The sequence below is a fragment of the Vespa velutina genome, chromosome 1 (genome assembly GCF_912470025.1).
Source record: "Vespa velutina chromosome 1, iVesVel2.1, whole genome shotgun sequence".
NCBI lineage: Eukaryota > Metazoa > Arthropoda > Insecta > Hymenoptera > Vespidae > Vespa > Vespa velutina.
The window spans coordinates 7,510,435-7,530,111 of record NC_062188.1 but is presented as its reverse complement, the minus strand read 5'-3'; the positions used below and the strand labels follow the sequence as shown (position 1 = coordinate 7,530,111).

The window sequence follows — 19,677 nt, the reverse complement described above, 5'->3', positions numbered from 1 at the left end:
CTCGACGGGAAATCTTAGCTCGATCTCGAGCTCGCTCTTTGCTCGTTCTGTTCTCTCTCACAGGAAGTTCTCTCTCGTGTTCAATCGAAAAATAATATCGACAAAACGCTCGGTCGATTTTCAATTTTTCTGTTTCTTTTTTTTTTTCGTTTTCTTCTTTTTTTTTTGTCAAACGTACTTAACAACGCATATATAACTCAAGATATTTCTTTTCGAATTTTTTTGTTCGAACCAATTATCTTCATAAATTTTGTTATTGTATTTTAGAGAAAAACTACGATCCGATATAAATGATGTGTGTATACATATATATATACATACATATATATATATATATATATATATATATATATATATATCAATTATCGATAATTATCACGTCATCTGAAATAATTGGATATAATTAAATCGTGAAATAATAATTATATTTGATATTGTATTGAAAAAGATTTTTTGTACTCTTACGATGAAACAATTCTTACCAAGAATTTCTTAGAATTTTTTACAAAGAATTTCTTATTTTCTTCTATTTCAAATGTTATTAATTATCGACTCGATCTTCTTTATTATAACATAAGTTTCATGTCATAACTTATCGGACAATCGTATACGAGCACGTACGAAACGATAGAATCGTTGAAAGCTTCGTTGAAATAAACGCAATCGAGAGACTTTCTCTCTGTTTCTTCCCTCGAAAAAAAAAGAGACAACAAGAGGAACACGTCATTCTTTTATTTCTTTCTAAGTAATAATTATTATCGCGAGAATGATCATTTCGCATAATGTTTCTTCCTTGTAGACGTTCTAACGCATGGGGCGTCGCTTTTCGTGGATATCAAGTTATCCTTCCATGTTGTGTTTCTAGTTGGCGTCGGCGGATCGCTGAATCTAGTTGATGTTTTTGTCAATGTCGTGTACTTGTTGTTAATTGTATTGCTCTGACCTGTGTCACGTAGATCACCTTCGAAAAATCGGCACATTTCGCGTACCGGTACTGACCTAGCGCCACGATTTAAATCGTGAAGAGATCTGGCACGTTGTTTTCCTCTTGGACTCGGTTTCGATTCCGATCTACCAAGATCCTCCGTACTTCTGGCCAATCTACCGCCTAATCTCGAAAGTGATTCAAACAGGGTTAGCTTCTCACGAACCGGTACGTAATGATCGACCCTCTGACACCTTTCCAATAGCCTAGCAACGTCTTCCTCGCAAGGTGGTTCCTTCATTATCGACAGAGCTGTTGTTGATGATCTAGGCAAGCTCATGCAACCATCCATCAATGATGAACTCGTAACGCATCTACCGATGGTTGTTCTTTCATTTCCTTGAGACAACTGACGCGGCACCGGTATTCTTGATGATATCGCAGCCAATCGTTCCTTTCGTTCTTGCAAACTCTCAACGTTGTTACTCGTTACTTGTTGAGGCTGTTGAGATTGACCCTTCTCACGAAAAATTCGCCTCTCTCTGGCTCGACTTCTACGTTCGTTATTCGCATCGGTCCTTAAGATGCCATTGGTGTTATTGTTATTGCATCGGGTTTGATCGTTTCCAGTAATACCATTATGATTATTATTATTGTTATTATTATTGTTGCTATCGTTATTATTATTATTGTCCTCGGGTCTTTCATTCTCTTCGAATCTAACCGTGAAAGGTTCGACCGGTTTGACAGGTGGTAATCTAACGTTTTCGTTTCTAACTATCTCGGTGGACTCATTAACAATTGGTGATTCTTTCTTCGGTGATCGTTGAATAAGATCGTCGTTGTCATTTGCAGAATAATATCTATTTCTCGGTCCGTATATTTTTGGAAGCTCATTATTGTTCTCCTCGGCTCTCGCTTTTCGTCTTCTAGCATCTTCTTCCAATACACGACGACTTCTGGCTTCGTTTTCTCGTCTACGTGTTTCCTTGTACCTTTGTATCCTTTGTTCTTTGGTCTCTGGTTCTGACAAGGAGATCGTCGAATCGACGGAGTCCACACTCGATCGACAAATTCCACCGCCCCATGGAAGACTGTCGTCACTACCTTCGCTACTCTCGCTACAACCCCATGTTCTCGTTACAGTTTGATCCTTCGTTGTTATTATTGCCGGTATACTACGAAATTCACCTAAATTATCCTCGTCGCTTGAATTACTGCTAGACCAACCGCGTAACTCGCTTCTCGCTCTTCTTCTAGATTCTTCGAGTATACTCGTAGAATTTTTCGAATTACTTTCTATCGGAGATTCGATCGGCCAACAACGAAGTTCGCTTCGTGAACGTCTCCTCGATTCAGTGAGACTCTCTGGAAATGGTGCTGGACTTCTTGGACAAATCGTCAGGATTTCGAGGAAGTTCAGGCATCTTCGAGCACGAAACGGAGTCTGTCTAACCAACTCTGCTGCTATCGCTTTCACCCAAGACCAGTATATCGGTTCTGTGTCGGCCTGGAAAAACAAAAACATAAAAAAACAAGATAAATTAATATTATTACTAATTTATTCAAAGATTGAGACGGCGATCTCTTGTCTTTCAAGAAATTATATTATAAATATTTACGTATCTAAATTTCATTCTTTTCACATAAGTAGATATACCTGCTTTTAATCTCTTTATATCTCTTCTTTTAACTTTTAATTAGAAAAATGATTAAACGAATGATCAACGATAATAAATTATCGGCGAAAGGAAGAGATATTGGACGAGAGTTAGATAGATAAGAAGTATATATATATATATATATATATATATATATATATATATATATATATATTCGTGAAAAACGACGGATGAATCATGACACACGATTTCGCCGTTCGACGATTCGAAAGTCGTCGCGGTTCGCTCTAACATAAAGACGACATATTCTAGAATTTACATGGGAATTTAACTTCTACGATTTTCTAGACGAAAGATATATACCTCGGTGAAATTAATTTTGCATCCTCATACATTTTCTGTCATAAATAGAGAGAAAGAGAGAAAAAGAGAGAGAAAGACAGAGAAAGAGAGAAAGAAATAGAGAGAGAGAGAGAGAGAGAGAGAGAGAGACAGAGATAGAGAGATAGAGGAAAAAATACAGTAGAGAACGGATGTGACATTTCGACCTTGCGAATGACCTTTAATTATTAAACCATTCGTTCTTTGCTTTACCTACCGGAAATGATACGTCAAGAAAAGAATGGTACTCGAATGAAACGACGATCGTATCTTCTAGAAGAAAATCCGCCATCTTGTTTTTTGCCTTCAGCTACAGGCTATTAACAGGACAAAGTTCTTTCTCTCTCTCTCTCTCTCTCTCTCTCTCTCTCTCTCTCTCTCTCTCTCTCTTTCTTTCTTTCTTTCTTCCTTTTTTATTTTATCTCTTTCAGGCAATCACGTAAAAGAAAAAATATCTTATATATTGCAAAGGATCAAGGATCTCGTTGAGCTGCCAGTCATCCTCGACTACGAGATCGTCTACGTCCTTGGATCGACTAAAGGAAAACGAGCGAAGTAAGGATCTCCTTAGGCGGTGAACGAAGATGGTGGGACTCCTTGACAATGGTGGGTCATGGGAGAGTGGCGAGCTATACTCCCACGCGTCCGTTTACCACTATCCAGATCAGCTATACAACCGATTTCGACCTTGCCTACTGACCTTATTTAAATATTTCTACAGTATCGCATATGTTTCAAATTACATTACGTGCGATTCTCAATAATTCTCGAAACCTACATATTGTTTATTAAATTCATTAAAAGAAAATATTAACAATTTTTTTTTAATCTTCTCTCCGTCAATTATCGACTTGATTGTGATGTTAAAAAAGAATTTCTTTGATATGTAAGAGACTGTAAAAGACTCTCTTTCCTTATCTATAAAGTCTTCAAAAAGAAAAAGAAATATATATATATATATATATATATATATATATATATATATATATATATATATCTTTCAGACAGGCAGACAGACAAAGAGACAGAAAAAGAGAAAGAGAAAGAGAGAGAGAGAGAGAGAGAGAGAGAGAGAGAGAGAAATTTGGTCGATCGATCGAAAGTTCGAAATCTGCGAAACAAGATAGAGATGTCTGCTATGCAAAACATGGGAAGAAGAGAAAGTCAAGTTGGACAAATCAGAAATTTGGAAGCGGTGTTAAACTTTGTAGATAGAACTAAACGTTTTGTAGATAGAACAACAAGGCTTTTCACAAGGTAAGTTGTATAATGAGTTAGAAATCGAATGGGCGACGTTGCCAGCCCATAATTAGAAGTTGCAGCGTTCAGTGAAACGGGAACCTAGAGTCCGTCGGCCACGAGAAAGTGTTTACAGTCGAGGAAACGGATCGTGCCGGAGATAAAGGCCGTTTACATCGCGCTCTGCATTGAATTATCTCCTTCCCTTTCTATCTTTCCCCTTTCATTCTCTCTCTCTCTCTCCCCCCTCTCTCTCTCTCTCTTTTTCTCTGTGTCTCTCTCTCCATCTCAATCTTACAAGACCATTTTCAATTTCAAAGTTCGAGCCAACTTCAGAAACTTTACTTGAAAGAATTTATTGTTCTTTTCGTGTTTCAGGGGCGCGCGTGTGTGAGAACGTGTCTGAGTGCTTGTGTATGTGTGTATGTATGTTTTTTTTTTCTTCTTTTTACCCAAAACGTAGCAAGCGAATGCCCCTGAGAGTTGCTCAGAGTAAATCCAAGGGCTAGGGCATGAGGCTGACAAAGACTGGGTGCCGCTTGACGAAGGTTCAATGCCCTTAGGGGTAACTTCATTGAAGTACCCTCGACCCACAACCATCCCATCCTGATTAAGACGGTCCTTCTCTCGGCCAGGTTTTCGACGTAGAGCTCCCCTGTAACACAAAATTAAGGGACTAATGAGATTCGATCGGATACAAGCTAAGAAGATTAACATTAAATCCTTACGAATTTATATCTGTCCTTGTTGGTTAGAGATAAATGAGAGAGAGAGAGAGAGAGAGAGAGAGAGAGAGAGAGAGAGGGAGAGAGCTATTTTGGAGGGAAATCAAATTAACATTATTATCTCGAATGAAACCATCTTGATTTTAATAGAGGATATCTAATTAATTCTTAATAATATCACAACAAGTATTTATAAAGATACATAATTCTAATTAAAAGGAGACATCCTCAATGTAGTAGGTTCGAATGAATCCCAGCCTCATTTCAATAGAGGATATCTAATTAATTCGTAATGGTATCACAACAAGTACTTATAAATATATATATATATAACACATAATTCTAATTAAAACGATCCTCTATAAAGTTCTATACTATCGTATCTCCTTCCTTTCTCTTCTCCATCGTGGTCCAGTACGGAAGGATATTTTAAACGAACCGTTCATATGATTTGTTGCGAGCGGAAACAAGCGAGAGTTGCAGAACGGACGCTGATTCACTCCGATGCACGAGTTTTCTTCGTTCATCTCTCTCTCTCTCTCTCTCTCTCTCTCTCTCTCTCTCTCTCTCTCTCTCTCTCTCTCCCTTTCTCTCTCTCTCTCTCTCTTTTGCTTCATCGAACAAGCGAGAAGATGATGATGAGAGAGAAAGAAAGAGAGGACATATATATGTATAAGGTCAACGAATCGAGAGATTGACGTCATTCTATCAAAAGGCGTGGGAGTGAACGTACAAAAGGCAACGAAGCGAATGAGATACATGTTGTTATAATAATATTATTTCCCTTTCGTTCATTTCGACGTATTTATATATATATATATATATATATATATATATATATATATATATTTGTGATACATATATTTGCGTATATATAAACACACATATATGTATTTATGCATATATGGAAGTATGAACAGAAGCTTGAATACATATTATTTTTTTTGGATGTATATATACATTTTAATTTAAATTTATACAAAATGTGTGTGTATTAATATATATATACATAATATATATATATATATATATATATATATATATATATATATTATGTACAAACTTATATTCAATAAATGTATTTATTTAGATTGAATTTCATTAATCCCATTTTTAAACTTAATTTTAATAATTTCAAAATTTATAGTAATATATAGATTAAATTATATGGAAGGACGATTTGAATATTAAGTGATTTTCATTGATTATTTATATTATTTGTTTATATATATACACACCCACACACACACACGCGCGCGCATATCTATGTAAACATGCATGTATATATTTAGATATGTATTCATATAGATTTGTCTTAGGGGTCTGTTAAAGGAACATCTTCGATAATGGCCACTAAAATTCTCTTTCTCTTTACTCGATTCCTATTTTCGTGTCTTTCTTAAGGTAAAAATAGAACGGCGTCTCGACTCTTCTTCGTTTATGTAGACGGACAAGATCGTCGTTCTTGTCTCTTTTCTCTTTATGGTGTACCATGCGAAGAGAGGAGGAGTCCTTAAGCCTCGACAATTTCCTCGTTTGATAAAGTAACCGATCTAATCTCTCCCGCTGAGATACGCCATTCCGGTTAAATTATACCAGAAGAGAAGAGAACCAGTTAGATTAGGGCCTCGCCTCTCTTCGTAAGAAAGCATCTATATTTTCGATATTTTATTTTCTTCATCTCCGTCTCTCTCTCTCTCTCTCTCTCTCTCTCTCTTTCTTTCTTTCTTTCTTTCTTTCTTTCTTTCTTTGTAATGAAAAGAGTGAATAAACACACGAATCGGTCTCCTCCATTTCAGTCCTCTTTATTTTTCTTCGATAAATGTTTGTCTAGTTTATCGAGATGAAAGAAATCGAAACTGCAGTAGACATTTTGATAAATGTAAGATCGAAGATAAAAGTCCAATCATCAAGAGAGAGAGAGAGAGAGAGAGAGAGAGAGAGAGAGAGAGAGAGAGATAGGATATATCTCATCTAACAAGCGAGACGAGTTACGCGACGGTATTGAACTGATCGGACGAGATTAAACCGAGACCTACTTCGACGTCTCACTTTTCCGTGCACCATAGATCGCTTTTCAGTTTCTTCAATTATCGCTACTAGTTCGAATCTATGATATATATTCCTCGTGTGATTTAACTCCAATCGATCCTAGATGAGTAATTGGTTTTACTCTCGGGATGGAATTTATTAAAAGTGATTAGAAATGTCTTATCGTGAAAAAAATATATATCATCATTGTTTACAAATTTTAATTAATTTCATTTTCATTAGAAAATTTTTTTGTTTTTTTTTAATTTTATATAATTCGGCGAATATGTTAAAATTTTGATTTTTGCACAAACGATCGCCTTTAGATAGATTTGAATTTATCAAGAATCTTTACTTAACGTGGCATATAACGGATGATACTTATCGAAAAGGGTGTAAATGTGAACGTTGAGATTTTTGAAATTTTTCTCGACGATAAGAAACATACCGGACGGAAAATGCATAAGAGAATATCTAAAAGGTCCTTCACCTGCATTCTTGAAGTCACGTACGCACATAGGTGACGAGGTCATATGAATTCTCTTCTGTTCCTGTTCCTACGACCTATGACACTGGTCAATCTGACGCAAAGTGTTTAACGTATAATGACTGTATGGGAAAAACAAATTATAATTACTTCATATTTATACAAAGTTCTTTTTCTTTACTTTTCTTTTTTTATTTATAATTAAGTACACATTACGTAGTTCGCAAAACACGTACGAATTTAACATTTACTGATCGTATTAAGTTTAAATCGGATTCAGAATATGCATCTGCATTTATGTCTAATGATTCTTCATATTGCGATTTGTCTAATATCAAATAATCTTTTGTGTCTTTGTTATATAATTTTCTTTGATCGTTGCAATTACGAGAGTTCAATCTTATTAATTTTCTTTTATCTTTCGTTTTTTTCGAGATCCATAGACATTTAAGAAACGATACAGATTTATTAGATATCGATATGTGAAAGTTTATTTTTTTTTTTTGTCAAAATGTTACTAAAATCATCGATAAGGCCCAGTGTACGCGGCGATCATAATTAGGCCCATTACAGGATTACGGGTAAATGTGTAAATATTCAATAATGAATAGCGATTTTGCTATTTTCATTATATATCTTTTTTATTTTGGCACAATTTTGGGAAAATAAATTTGACATTAACGCAAAGTTTAACATGATTCAGAACTAGACTCCGATTAATGAAACGAGTCAGTAGAAATAAACAAAAAACTGACATATAAACATAATAAACATGACAGATGCGATGGACATCAGCTATTGGCTGTTAAACAATAGTCAATTGTAAAATTTAGGAGCGAAAATACATGAATCATTATTTGTTAGTTTCAATTTCTCTTGGCTTATAAAATGAATGACGGATTGTTGAAGTAAGAGAGGTCTGAAAGTTGTAAATACGCTCTTGTCTCGATCATGCGTGTTTGTTTATTTCTACTGACTCGACTCGTTGAACGGAGTGTAGTATACGAAAAATCATGGAAATATTTTTTGGTAATTTTTTCAAAAGTCTATTAAATTCTTATATAAAAACTTAAGAAAATTTCTTATTATTTCATTAAAATTACTCACCAATTTGAGAGGTAGCGCAATATTATAAATTCAACTTATAAAAATCATATTAAAGAAACGAATGTTTCGCCTATGGGAAATGTTTGAAAAAATTCATCAATTTTCCCATTAAATACTTTACGTTTTAATTTTAACAATGGATTTTAATATATTCAACAAAATTTATAAGTAACGTTACAAATTAAATTTCACGATTTAAGATTTTTTATATCTTACGTTGGAAATTTTGGATTTTTATCGATTGAACGATAAATAGCATGTACCGTTTTGATCTCTGATGACATTATTCTCTAAGAAATCGATCATTTTTTTGAACGATTAATGTATTTAAAACATATGATCTTTTTTAACTTTACTTTTTGTATTCATTTAAAGAATAAAATATTCATTTCGATTAAAAAAAATCTCATATATCATATCAATAATGAATTTAATATTTTCGATTAGACAATCAAGTATTATTAGAACGGCAATCTATAATATTTTTAACGGGATATCAAGTACCTAAACGAGTACTATTACTAGAAGTTATCCATGTCTGAACGACGTCTGACAAGCTTAACAGTTGTATTAGCAATCACACGACGGCGTTATCAGTGCGGTCAAGGAAGCTTCTCTTTCCTCCTCTCTTATTTTTTTTTTCTCTTTTCTTTTCTTTTTGCACTTATTATAGTTATCTTTCAAAGCGTCGATTACGACGAAACTATGAATTTTTGTCGTTATCTATCGAGAGTATACCCTTTTAATATACGAGTGTTCTCTTTTTTACTTTCAGTTTTTTATTTTTCTTTTTGTTTTTTTTTTCTTTTTCTTTTTCTTTTTCTTCTTCTTCTTCTTTTTTTTTCCTTAATTGTAGAAACGAACAAAAAGGACTGATAATATATATTATATACTTTTTTATTTTTTTCTTCTAATTTTTCTCAATCAATAAATAAATAAATAAATAAGTAAATAAATAAATAAATAAATAAATAAATAGATAGATAGGATCAAGAGAGTTTACGAGATAAGTCAGAACTCATAAAACAAAGAGTATTCATCATCGAAAAGTGGTGTGAAGGGTAATTATAGATGGCGATTCATATATATTTAAGATTGTAGTCCTCGATGTTATTAGTAGCATGCACAACGAGCTAATAGTATTGGTTCTCTGATAATAATTATATTCGTGCTATGTGGAACGACGTCGTTTTAATTTCCGGATTCGTTTCGCGGAAATAGCTAAGTGTATATGCATGTTTATGTGTGTGCGTGTGTGCTCGTGTGTACGAACGTGTGTCTGTCTCCCTCTTTTTCTATGTATGTATGCGTGTAATAATAATAGTAATAGTAGTAAGTACTTAATCTTTCTTTCTTTCTATGTCTTTTTTTTCTTTTCTTTTTTTCGTTTCTTTTTGTTTTAAAGTAACCGAGAATGCAACTTGCGAAATCCGCGGGTGTGACGGCCACCATGGTAGATTCTAAAAGCTCTTGCGATCTAGTTATTAACCACCGATGGCCTCTCTCTCTCTCTCTCTCTCTCTCGCTCTCTTTCTCTCTGTATGTCTTTGTGGCGAGCGTTAAATACATCCGACACCGTTTCTAATAGTCATAAGAAAGTCATAAAGGCCGTACCAGAGAGAATCGAATGATAAATAAAACCTAGGAGTGTTCTTGATTTCTCGAACTGTGATTTACTTTGAATGTGCATTTTTGATATGTATTAATTATTTAAAAATATATTATATCAAATATTAATATAAATAATCTAATATTAATAATAATGATTAATTATAATTACAATAGAATATTATTAATAATAATTAAGTATAATTAATATCGTATATTAATAATAATGACTAAATATAATTAATGTAAAATATTAATAATAATAATTAATAATAATAATAATAATGATATAATACGTGAAAATGAGTAAATTATTGTTTCCTCGAAGATAAATATTAGAAATGAAATATTATATTTATATGATAATTCTTGTAATATTTTTTTCCTCTCTTTCTTTCGACAAATTAATTTTAATAACAAATTGTCTTTCTTTGAAATGAGTCAAAAATTCGACGAATCCAATGTTAAATATCCATTAACAAACCATTTCACGTCCTTTAATGATTATCAGCTAGTAAATCACCAATCAACGTTTTTTATTGGTCTGACTCATTAGGTTCAAGGTCATTTTTTTCTTTCATAAGAATAAGCGTTAATCCTAACGTGAAAATCTCTTTCCGTGAATGGGTGGAGGATGATGAACGTGAATCATGCTTCGAGTTAATGTTACTTCTACGAGTATCACGGCGTCAATTACAACTATTACGTGACTTGATTGTATTATATCGAACGTAATTCGAATAATAATTAACTCATACGTTTTTATTTATTTTTTTTTTGTACGATAACCAAAAAGAAGAAAAAAAAAAAAAATATATATATACTATCATATTCTCTAGTGGATTTAATCATCTAAAGGCCTGAGATGTTACAAATTTCTGAAAAACGAATTAAAAATCGATTATGTACACACGCATACATACATTCTCGCTTCAATTGTTGATGCAAATAACAAGATATAATACCGATTATAGTGGCAAATATAGAAATAAAAATTATATACCAACTTTTACCGAATATTAAATTAAATTTATTTTATAAAAATATAAATTTATATTGTGTACAAATTAAGCACGATATTAATTTATATAAATATAAATTAATATCTATATAATATTTATTAATATTTATATAAATATAAATTAATATTATACAAATAATTTATATAAATATAAATTAAATTAATGTGTGGTAGCCTTTATTTTACATGACCTGAGACGACCATACCATCACATACACACACACACACACACATATTTTTTTTTCACTTATATTTTTATATCAATAATTTAATATTAATTTTTATATCAAATGTAGTTTCTCTTATCGAAAATGAGAAAATTGTTATAAACGTTTCAAATAATTTTCTATTTTATTAGAAACTTCCCCTTTTATCAACATTTTTTTCGAACGTTTTCCAGTCGAACAATTTCGTTCACGTGAAATTTATTTCGAAAAGGAAAGCGTCTACGGGTGGATGGCTCTTCCCCTTCGATCTTTGACGGCACGAAAGACGCAAGATTTAAAGTCAAAAGGAATAGGTAAGAGTTTTCGTAGGCTGGCTCTCACGATCCATTAAATCATCCGAAAGGACGAAAAACCGTCGGTGGAGGCCAAGTTCTACGTGTTGTACGTGTGGACGCACCATAAATAAACCGAGTGTCGTTGGAAGGCCCGCATATCCTGCTGTTTTTAAAAAGTTCCGCTTAAAGAGAGACACAGAGAGAGAGAACGAGAGGGAGAGAGAGAAAGAGAAAGAAAGAAAAAGAGAGAAGGAGGGAGAGAAAGATAAAGAAAGAGAGAGTAAGTTGAGGCACCTAAAAGCATGCAGTCGCATATTCGTCGGGCATATCGGGGCGTGTTTATGAAGCATACCAAACCGGAAGCACGTTTCTTTTCTAAGCATCAAAATTCAAATTGATATTTTCGTTAAATATTTGTTTAATCGCGAAAGAAAAAAAAGCAAAAAAAAAAAAAAAAAAAAGGAGAAAAAAAGAACGTCTGAAAATTCAAACGACTTATTTATTTATTTATTCTCTTCTTCTTCTTCTTCTTGTATTCGTGACATTATTTTTTTAAATATTTTCTTAATCTCATGGAAGCCATCCCCCAGGAAAATTAATTGTTTCTTAGATTTGAGAGGAAAGCAAAAAAGACAGGAAAAAGAAAGAAAAAAAAAAAATTGAAAAAAAGGGAAAGAAGAAAAAATGAAAAAAGGGGAAAAAAAATAAAGTCGTTGGAAATTGAAAATAAAATTCCCATACGCACATATATCGAGGAAAACAATGCGAGCGAAGAACAATGACGTGTCGCATCACGGAAACTCTTTTCACTTCGTCTTGTCTCCCACAATCAGACCCTTCTTCCTATGGGAAAATTATCCGAGCCCGATGCTCGAACACAATCGATGGCTATTAGTCGACGCCATTGGATACATTTTCGTAAAAGTCTTTGGAAACGAATTTTCAATGATGATCTCTTGCGAGACTATTTAACGTCCTCGTCCTTCCGTAATTACCGCGTTTTATCTCGACAAGCGTGTGTACTGGATTGCGTCGTTATCATTGGTTATGTACTTCGTAAAGTTGTTGCGATAAGATAACGCGATTAAAGCAAATTACGTAGATAAAAGATTGTCAAAGAAAAAAGGCAACCCGAAAAGATTCAAATCTTCTTTATGATCGTTCTACGAAGGTTTATTGCTTTTTGCTTTTTCTTTTTCTTTTTTTTTTTTTTTTTTTTTAATTATTATTTTTTTCTTTTCTTATTTTTTTTTTCCTTTTTTCTTTTTTTTTTTTTTAATCTCATCGAGAGAAAGCAAATGATTTAATAATGAATAGTTTATTCGATCTGAATAATTTATTCAATCTGAGAAACGAGAGAATATCAATATGCATACGTATTTACAATGTGAACGCAGCTTTAACAGTTTCCCTCACGACAGTTTTTATTATCTCTCCCTTATGGTTGGCCCACACCGAGCAAAAACAGCACCAGAAGCGGCAGCACGTTTCACTCAGGAAACCGTTTATTTCCTCAGATCCCGTTGATAAAGACCGTAAGTACGTTGCACATCTAACGGGTGACGCTCGGTTTTTTTTTCTTTTTTTTCTTTTTTTTTTTTTTTTTTTTTTTGGACGTATAGTAATAACTACCTACTTACAAATCTTTCCTCTTCTTTTTGTTACTTTTTTTTCTGTGATCCTTCCCGATTGAAAATTTCTATAAAATCTAGAAAATAATCTAGATAAAAAAGATAGAGAAGAAAGAAGTTTTTGCAATTCGACGAAAAAAAAAAAAATATACTCACATGTTTGAATTATCATAGAGGAAAAGGATAAATAATCATTTAGCAATGAACAAAATGACGTTCGTTTCCTAAACAGTCGATAGATTTCTATGAAAAAAGATAGCCGGTTGAAGGTTATGCGCGTTATCGATTCAGGAAGGTCGAACTACAAGATAGACAAGAGCGAGAGGGAGAAAAAGAGAGAGAGAGAGAGAGAGAGAAAAAGAGAGAAAAGATAAAAACTCGCTCGTTCTTCGTTGTCTTTCTCTCTCGAAGGTATTCCTTTACATCACGTACCGTTGCCTCGGTCAACACACGCTAAAATCCCGTTTAACAGTCGTCCATTTTTCACCTCGCTCCTTCACGCTCCTCTGCCTCCTGTCAGTCCTCTCGCATCATCCTGACCAAACAGGACCCCGCCCCGAACGTTCGTTCTCTCTACGTTTCTGGCTACGTGCGTATGCGCATGCTTCTCTTCTTCCCTGTCTCTCTCTCTCTCTCTCTCTCTCTCTCTCTCTCTCTCTTTCTCTCTCTCTCTCTCTCTCTCTCTCTCTCTCTCTCTCTCTCTCTCTCCGTCATTCTCTAACTAAGGAAGGAGGATATCTATCCTGGAAAGAATCATGAATTATTTATTCACGAGAGCTCATCAGGATGAACACCCTCGATCCTCGTGAATATCTTCGATTTTCCACGCAGCCTGCCAGCAACACGTTACGTACTATTACTATTGCTATTGCTGTTCCTGCTACTGGATTAGACCCTTTTCTTTTTTTCTTCCTTTTTTTCTTTCTCTTTTTCTCTTTTTTTTTTCTTTTTCTTTTTCTTTTTATCTTTTTATATACCTATCTTCCTTCCTTCCTTCCTTCCTTGCTTCCTTCCTTTTTTCTTTCTTTCTCTCACGAAATCCTTCGCAAGTTTCAAGGATCAGGATGTTTGAATGTCACGGTGGGCGATGATAGAGAAAAAAGTATATATATATTTTAAAAAAAAAAAAAAAAAAGGAAAAAGAAAAAAAAAGAAAAAAAAAAAGAAGAAAAAAAGAAAGAAAACGGACAAAAAAGAGTTTCAATCGCAAAACGTGCCAGGTATGTATACATAAACGTGTTCGCGCGAGCGCAAGCGCGTGCGCATGCATACCTCCTACAGATATCGTTTGTCGAGCCAAGATCGAGTTTGTTCGCAGTATGTAAGCATGTATGTATACAGATATCCTCGCTCGAAAGCTTTTTAATTATTCATGATTATGTTCGACGAGTGTGTTATAGAAAGTGACGTCTTACGTATGTATGTACCACGAAAGACGAAATGTACTGAAGCTTTTCGATGAACTTTCAGATCTTTTTTTTTTTTTCTGTTTGTTTGTTTGTTCTCTTTTTCTTTTTCTTCTTCGTCTATTTCTTTTTTTTTTTCTTTGTTTTTTTTTTTTTTTTTTTTTTTTTATTACTGTCACCTTTAAGATTATTACCCATATGATTAATTTTCCGCAAGTTCCCGGATAATAATGATTTTATCGCATTGATCGATCGCGTTTAAGAGTTGAAATACGCGGAAGGAAGCCACGGGGGAAAAAAAGAAAGAAAAGAAAAGAAAAAAAAAAAGAAAAAGACATGTTTGACGACGGTGAAACGCAATGTGAAAGTGACAAAGGCGCGTGCGTGAGCGCGCTGGACCAAGGAGACTTGTCGCGAGACCGGAAGCATTCCCCGGAGCTACTGGAAAACACCGGAAGATGAGGAATGAGATACAAGTGTATTTCTTCGAAATCTTTTAAACGGAACGATCAAATATGTTTTACCACGAAAAAGTAAACATATTTATTGTAACATTCTAATAAAAAGAAAATAAATAAAGTTCGACGTTATTTTTTTCAACATGACGATTGACACATGTTCGTAATGCAATCGAAAAAAAAAGAAAATATAAAAAAAATAAAAAAATAAAAAAAATTTGGCTTAAAAGACAAAATTATATAATATTAAATTTGTAATTAGCGTGATCAGATTCATTTTCGGAAAAAAAAGAAAAAAGAAAAGAAAGAAATTATGTAATATTATATTTATAACTAGCATGATTACGTTATACTTTCATAATACAATTTGTGTTCGTGTTTATAAAAAAAAAAAAAAATTATATAATATTGAATTTCTAACTGGCATGACTACACACACTATCTAACTTCCATAACGCCATTTCTGTTAATGTTTAAAAGGAAAAAAAAAATTGTATAATATTAAATTTATAACTAGTACGACTAGATACTATACTAACAATAAATATGATTTTAATTTCGTCAAACATTAATCTTTGTTTATTATCTAAGAATATATTTCATGATAAAAAAAGAAAGAAAAAAAGAATAATATGAAACTTATAATGTAAATTATAATACTATAATAACTTAAATTTAATAAACATTAATATTTAGATAGTACGATTAATTTCGTTTCAATTTTCATTAAAAAAACAAAAAAAAACAAAAAAAAAAAGATGAAATAAGATATATGTGTATCATAACGTGAAAGTTATATCCTGTATAAAATTACAAAAGAATTGAAATAATAATCATTTTGAATACAAATTTGTATGTTAAATTATAAGAAAAAATGTAATTTCGCTAAACCTGTGAGAATTCTATCGACATTGTAAAACTTGGATCTTTCATTATCTCATCAGCCGAAACAAACCGTTCGTTAGTGATAATTACACTTGCTTGAAAACCGTTAGACAGACGTAGTACACGAGGGAGCGTTTTTGTGTCGTTTTACCCCGTTGAAACGGCACAATGTTGCAAGACTCGCACGAAACTCGTTATCGACGTTGTTGACCTCGTTCGACGTGAACGTTAAAGAATACATATCTTTCAAACGTAACGCGATAGAATCATTTTCTCCTCGATTTCGTTTCTCCCGTTTTACGAGCCATAAACGACCCCTCCTCGCAAACGTAGAATTTAAATGTTCCCTTCTGCCCTTTAAATGGCCAGCGATTTCGTCCAGTCAATCGGCAAATTTCTTGACGATCGAGATGAGTGAGAAAAGTGTTTCTCTCTCTCTCTCTCTCTCTCTCTCTCTCTCTCTCTCTTAATATTCCTTTGTGATGGAAGGGAATGGAAATAAAAAAAAAGAGGAATAAAAAAAAAAGAGAAAGAAAAATGAAAAGGTAAAGGTAAAAGGTCTTTTTCCATGGGATCGATCGTTTGGAAAAGGTCAAAGGCACTCGTAGACACCCGGTAGATATGCTCTCGCTTTGGAACTAAAGTGGGTCAGTAGAGTCACCATCTGTATTATCGAAATTAATGGAAAAAAATTTGATAAAGGTAGAGTGAGAAGTTCATTTTCTTTTTTCTCTTTTTTCTATTTCTTTTTTTTTTCACTATCACCGTTTCGCCCAATCGAAGTCAATTAAAATTCAATACGATTTGTTCGATTGCGGTAGATCGTGCTAAATGACACATTAAAATTATTTCTCTATGAATCATTAACAGGTAAAAGAAAGAGAGAGAGAGAGAGAGAGAGAGAGAAGAAGAAAAAACATACATGCACGCTCACGCACACAAAGTTACAAAGTCATACCAAATAATGTGAATTCATAAAAGTAAGATATGCAAAAAAAGGAGGGGGAGAAGGGTTAAGGAATAATCCAGCCGACGATGATAGAGAGAAAGAGAAAGAGAAAGAGAGAGAGAGAGAGAGAGAGAGAGAAAGAGAAAGAGAAAGACAGATAAACTACAGGCATCCCCCTTTTTCTCGTGGTCATCAATCTTCTCATGTAAATCGAGCATTCGTCTTCGAGCAAGTCATTTATTATTATCTCGCTTTGGATCCTTCTACAGTCCCTTTCTCTCTCTCTCTCTCTCTCTACCTCTCTCTCTCTTTCTCTTTCTGACTCACACACTTTGGCACCCCTCGTACGAATAAACGACAAGCATTGTGCAGACGTGTTCTATCAGAGCCAAAGCTTGCCATCACACGTGAGCCCGTTACTAGCATATGACTTTTTGTGTATTCTGCGTGAGACACCTTGCAAAGAAAAAGAGACAAAGAGAGAGAGAGAGAGAGAGAGAGAGAGAGAGAGAGAGAGAGAGAGAGAACCGTTTCCTCGAGGAAGTCTTACGAAAAAAAATGATTCTTTTCTTCTCTTTTCTTTTTCTTCCTTTTTTCTTTTTCATTCTTTTTTCTTTCTCTTATTTTTTTCTTTCTCTTATTTTTTTCTTTCCCCTTATTTCAAAGATACAATTATTTATATTCTTATTCACCGTTCACCGTGGATATTATCAAGAAAGTCTCCTCTTATCCATTTGACTAGAATTGCCGGTGGCTATGAGAGATGGAAGTTCGAAGAAAGGCGAGAAGATGAACGGTGAGATAGATAGATAGATACATAGATAGATAGAGAGAAAAAGAGAAAGAAAGAGAGAAAGAGAGAGAGAGAGAGAGAGAGAGTAGGGAGAGGAACAGAGAAAGCATTCATGTAGATATTCTCTCGTTACACGTGTTTCCTCAAGCGTTTCTCGAATACTCGAGCGCTTAATTGAACGAAACGAAATCTCTCATCTCGAAGTGAGAACTTGCAAACGGATAAACATCGAGTTTTCCGTGGGAAAATCTAATTGCTCGATGGAAACTTTTCGATATGAATGAGATCTCTCTTTCTCTCTCTCTCTCTCTCTCTCTCTCTCTCTTAAAAGTGTTCTTATTACTTCTACGTAATAAGAATGCGTATGCCCAAGTATGTGTACATATAAAAATGAAATTGACTCTCGATTGATGAACATTCGATGACTTGCGAGAAAGATCAAATTAGCTTTCGCGAAAGAAGATCAAAATAGTGACATTATTGTATATTATATACAAAACGTTGAAACGGGGAAATCTATAGAAATTCGTTCGAAAGTGAGAGCGTGTCACATCGAATAACGTTCCTCTCTCTCTCTCTCTCTCTCTCTCTTTCTCTTCGTTTTCTATTAAAACGTTTCTAACAAATCGATCAACGATGACTCGTAGAGCTTTGTTTAAAAAAAAATCGGATAGGGATCTTTGTTGTAGAAAAATTTGTTGCGTTTTTGATAATAGCTAAACGCACGGGATTAAGGCAAAGAAACATTTACTTTCTGAGGGTAAGAAAATAAAGAGAAAAAAAACGAGAGAGAGAGAGAGAGAGAGAGAGGGAGAGAGAGAGAGAAAGAAATAGAAAAGGGAGAAGGATCTTCAACGGTCGACAAAAAGAAATTTTTATCCCCTCCTCTTTTCTCTACCTATCTCTCTCTTTCTCCCTCAAAAAAAAAAAAAAGAAAAAAGAAAAAAGAATAAAAGATCAAAAGCGATGATCGACGATCTCGAATTCACAATAAATTTTTCCTGAAAGCTTTGAAGGATAACAATAAAAGAAAGAGACAGGCCAATAGGACAAGAGGACTATGTTTACCCTAAAAATTATCAGGATCCATAGATGATCGAGGGGATTGAATATTATTGAGAAATTGTTCGTTCTCTTCTAATATTCAACCGATATTAAACGTTCAAATCTCACCCCAATATGTTGTATTTCTTTTTTATATTTTTCATTTTTTTCTTTTCTTCGTCTCTTACAATCAAGGACGACGGATTTCCGATCACTTGCAGATAACCGTTGCGATGAGAAGAATCGAAGGATATTTTTTCCTTGTTTGATAAACGACAGGATTCAAGGATAAGAACGTGTAGATTTCGTCTCGATCGATCTGATCTCAATCGATAAAACTCGAAAATAAATGCATGTAGATATATACACATATAATACATATATATACACACACATATATATATATATATATATATATATGTATGTATACACATGTATATATACATCTTTTTCGTTTCCAAGGATTCGAAGGATTTATCGAAGAAACGAGATTGCAATTTTTTATTCTCCGGACGTTCCACGTTTCTGGAATTAATGTCTCTTCCCTGGCGAAGGTCGTACGTTCGTCGGGGATCATTAATCTTTCAATAAGAAATCCTTGGGCTTCCACCATCGTTTCTGCTTTCTAGGCGTTTACATGCTCTTATAGATTCTTGTTTTTACAAGAAATCGTTAGGGAAACGATAATCCATCTTTTTTTTTCCTTTTCGTTTGCATCGGAAATATTTACACACATATGGCAGGTTCAAGAAATGATTTTAACGTTATTATTAAATCGATTAACTTTTTTTTTTTTTTTTTTTTTTGAATCATTTCTTTTTTTTTTCTTTTTTACATTTTATTTCAAACGATTATTTGCATAA

General features: G+C 33.6%; 1 protein-coding gene across 3 annotated transcripts in view; it reads right to left on the bottom strand.

Annotated features, from left to right (window-relative positions):
* LOC124951917 (uncharacterized protein DDB_G0287625-like) overlaps positions 1–19,677 on the bottom strand; it is a 45,147-nt gene that overhangs the window by 2,786 nt on the left and 22,684 nt on the right. For 2 of the 3 annotated variants that reach the window (XM_047501017.1, XM_047501037.1), the window contains 2 exons: positions 4,620–4,822; positions 1–2,435 (listed from right to left, as the gene is read on the bottom strand). The exon at positions 1–2,435 is cut by the window's left edge and continues 2,786 nt beyond it. In XM_047501017.1, coding sequence (XP_047356973.1) covers positions 771–2,435; positions 4,620–4,822 — 1,868 coding nt within the window. In that variant the 3' untranslated portion in view covers positions 1–770. Of the gene's footprint in view, positions 2,436–4,619; positions 4,823–12,393; positions 14,377–19,677 lie in introns of those variants that run through there. The other variant, XM_047501027.1, reaches the window with a different exon arrangement.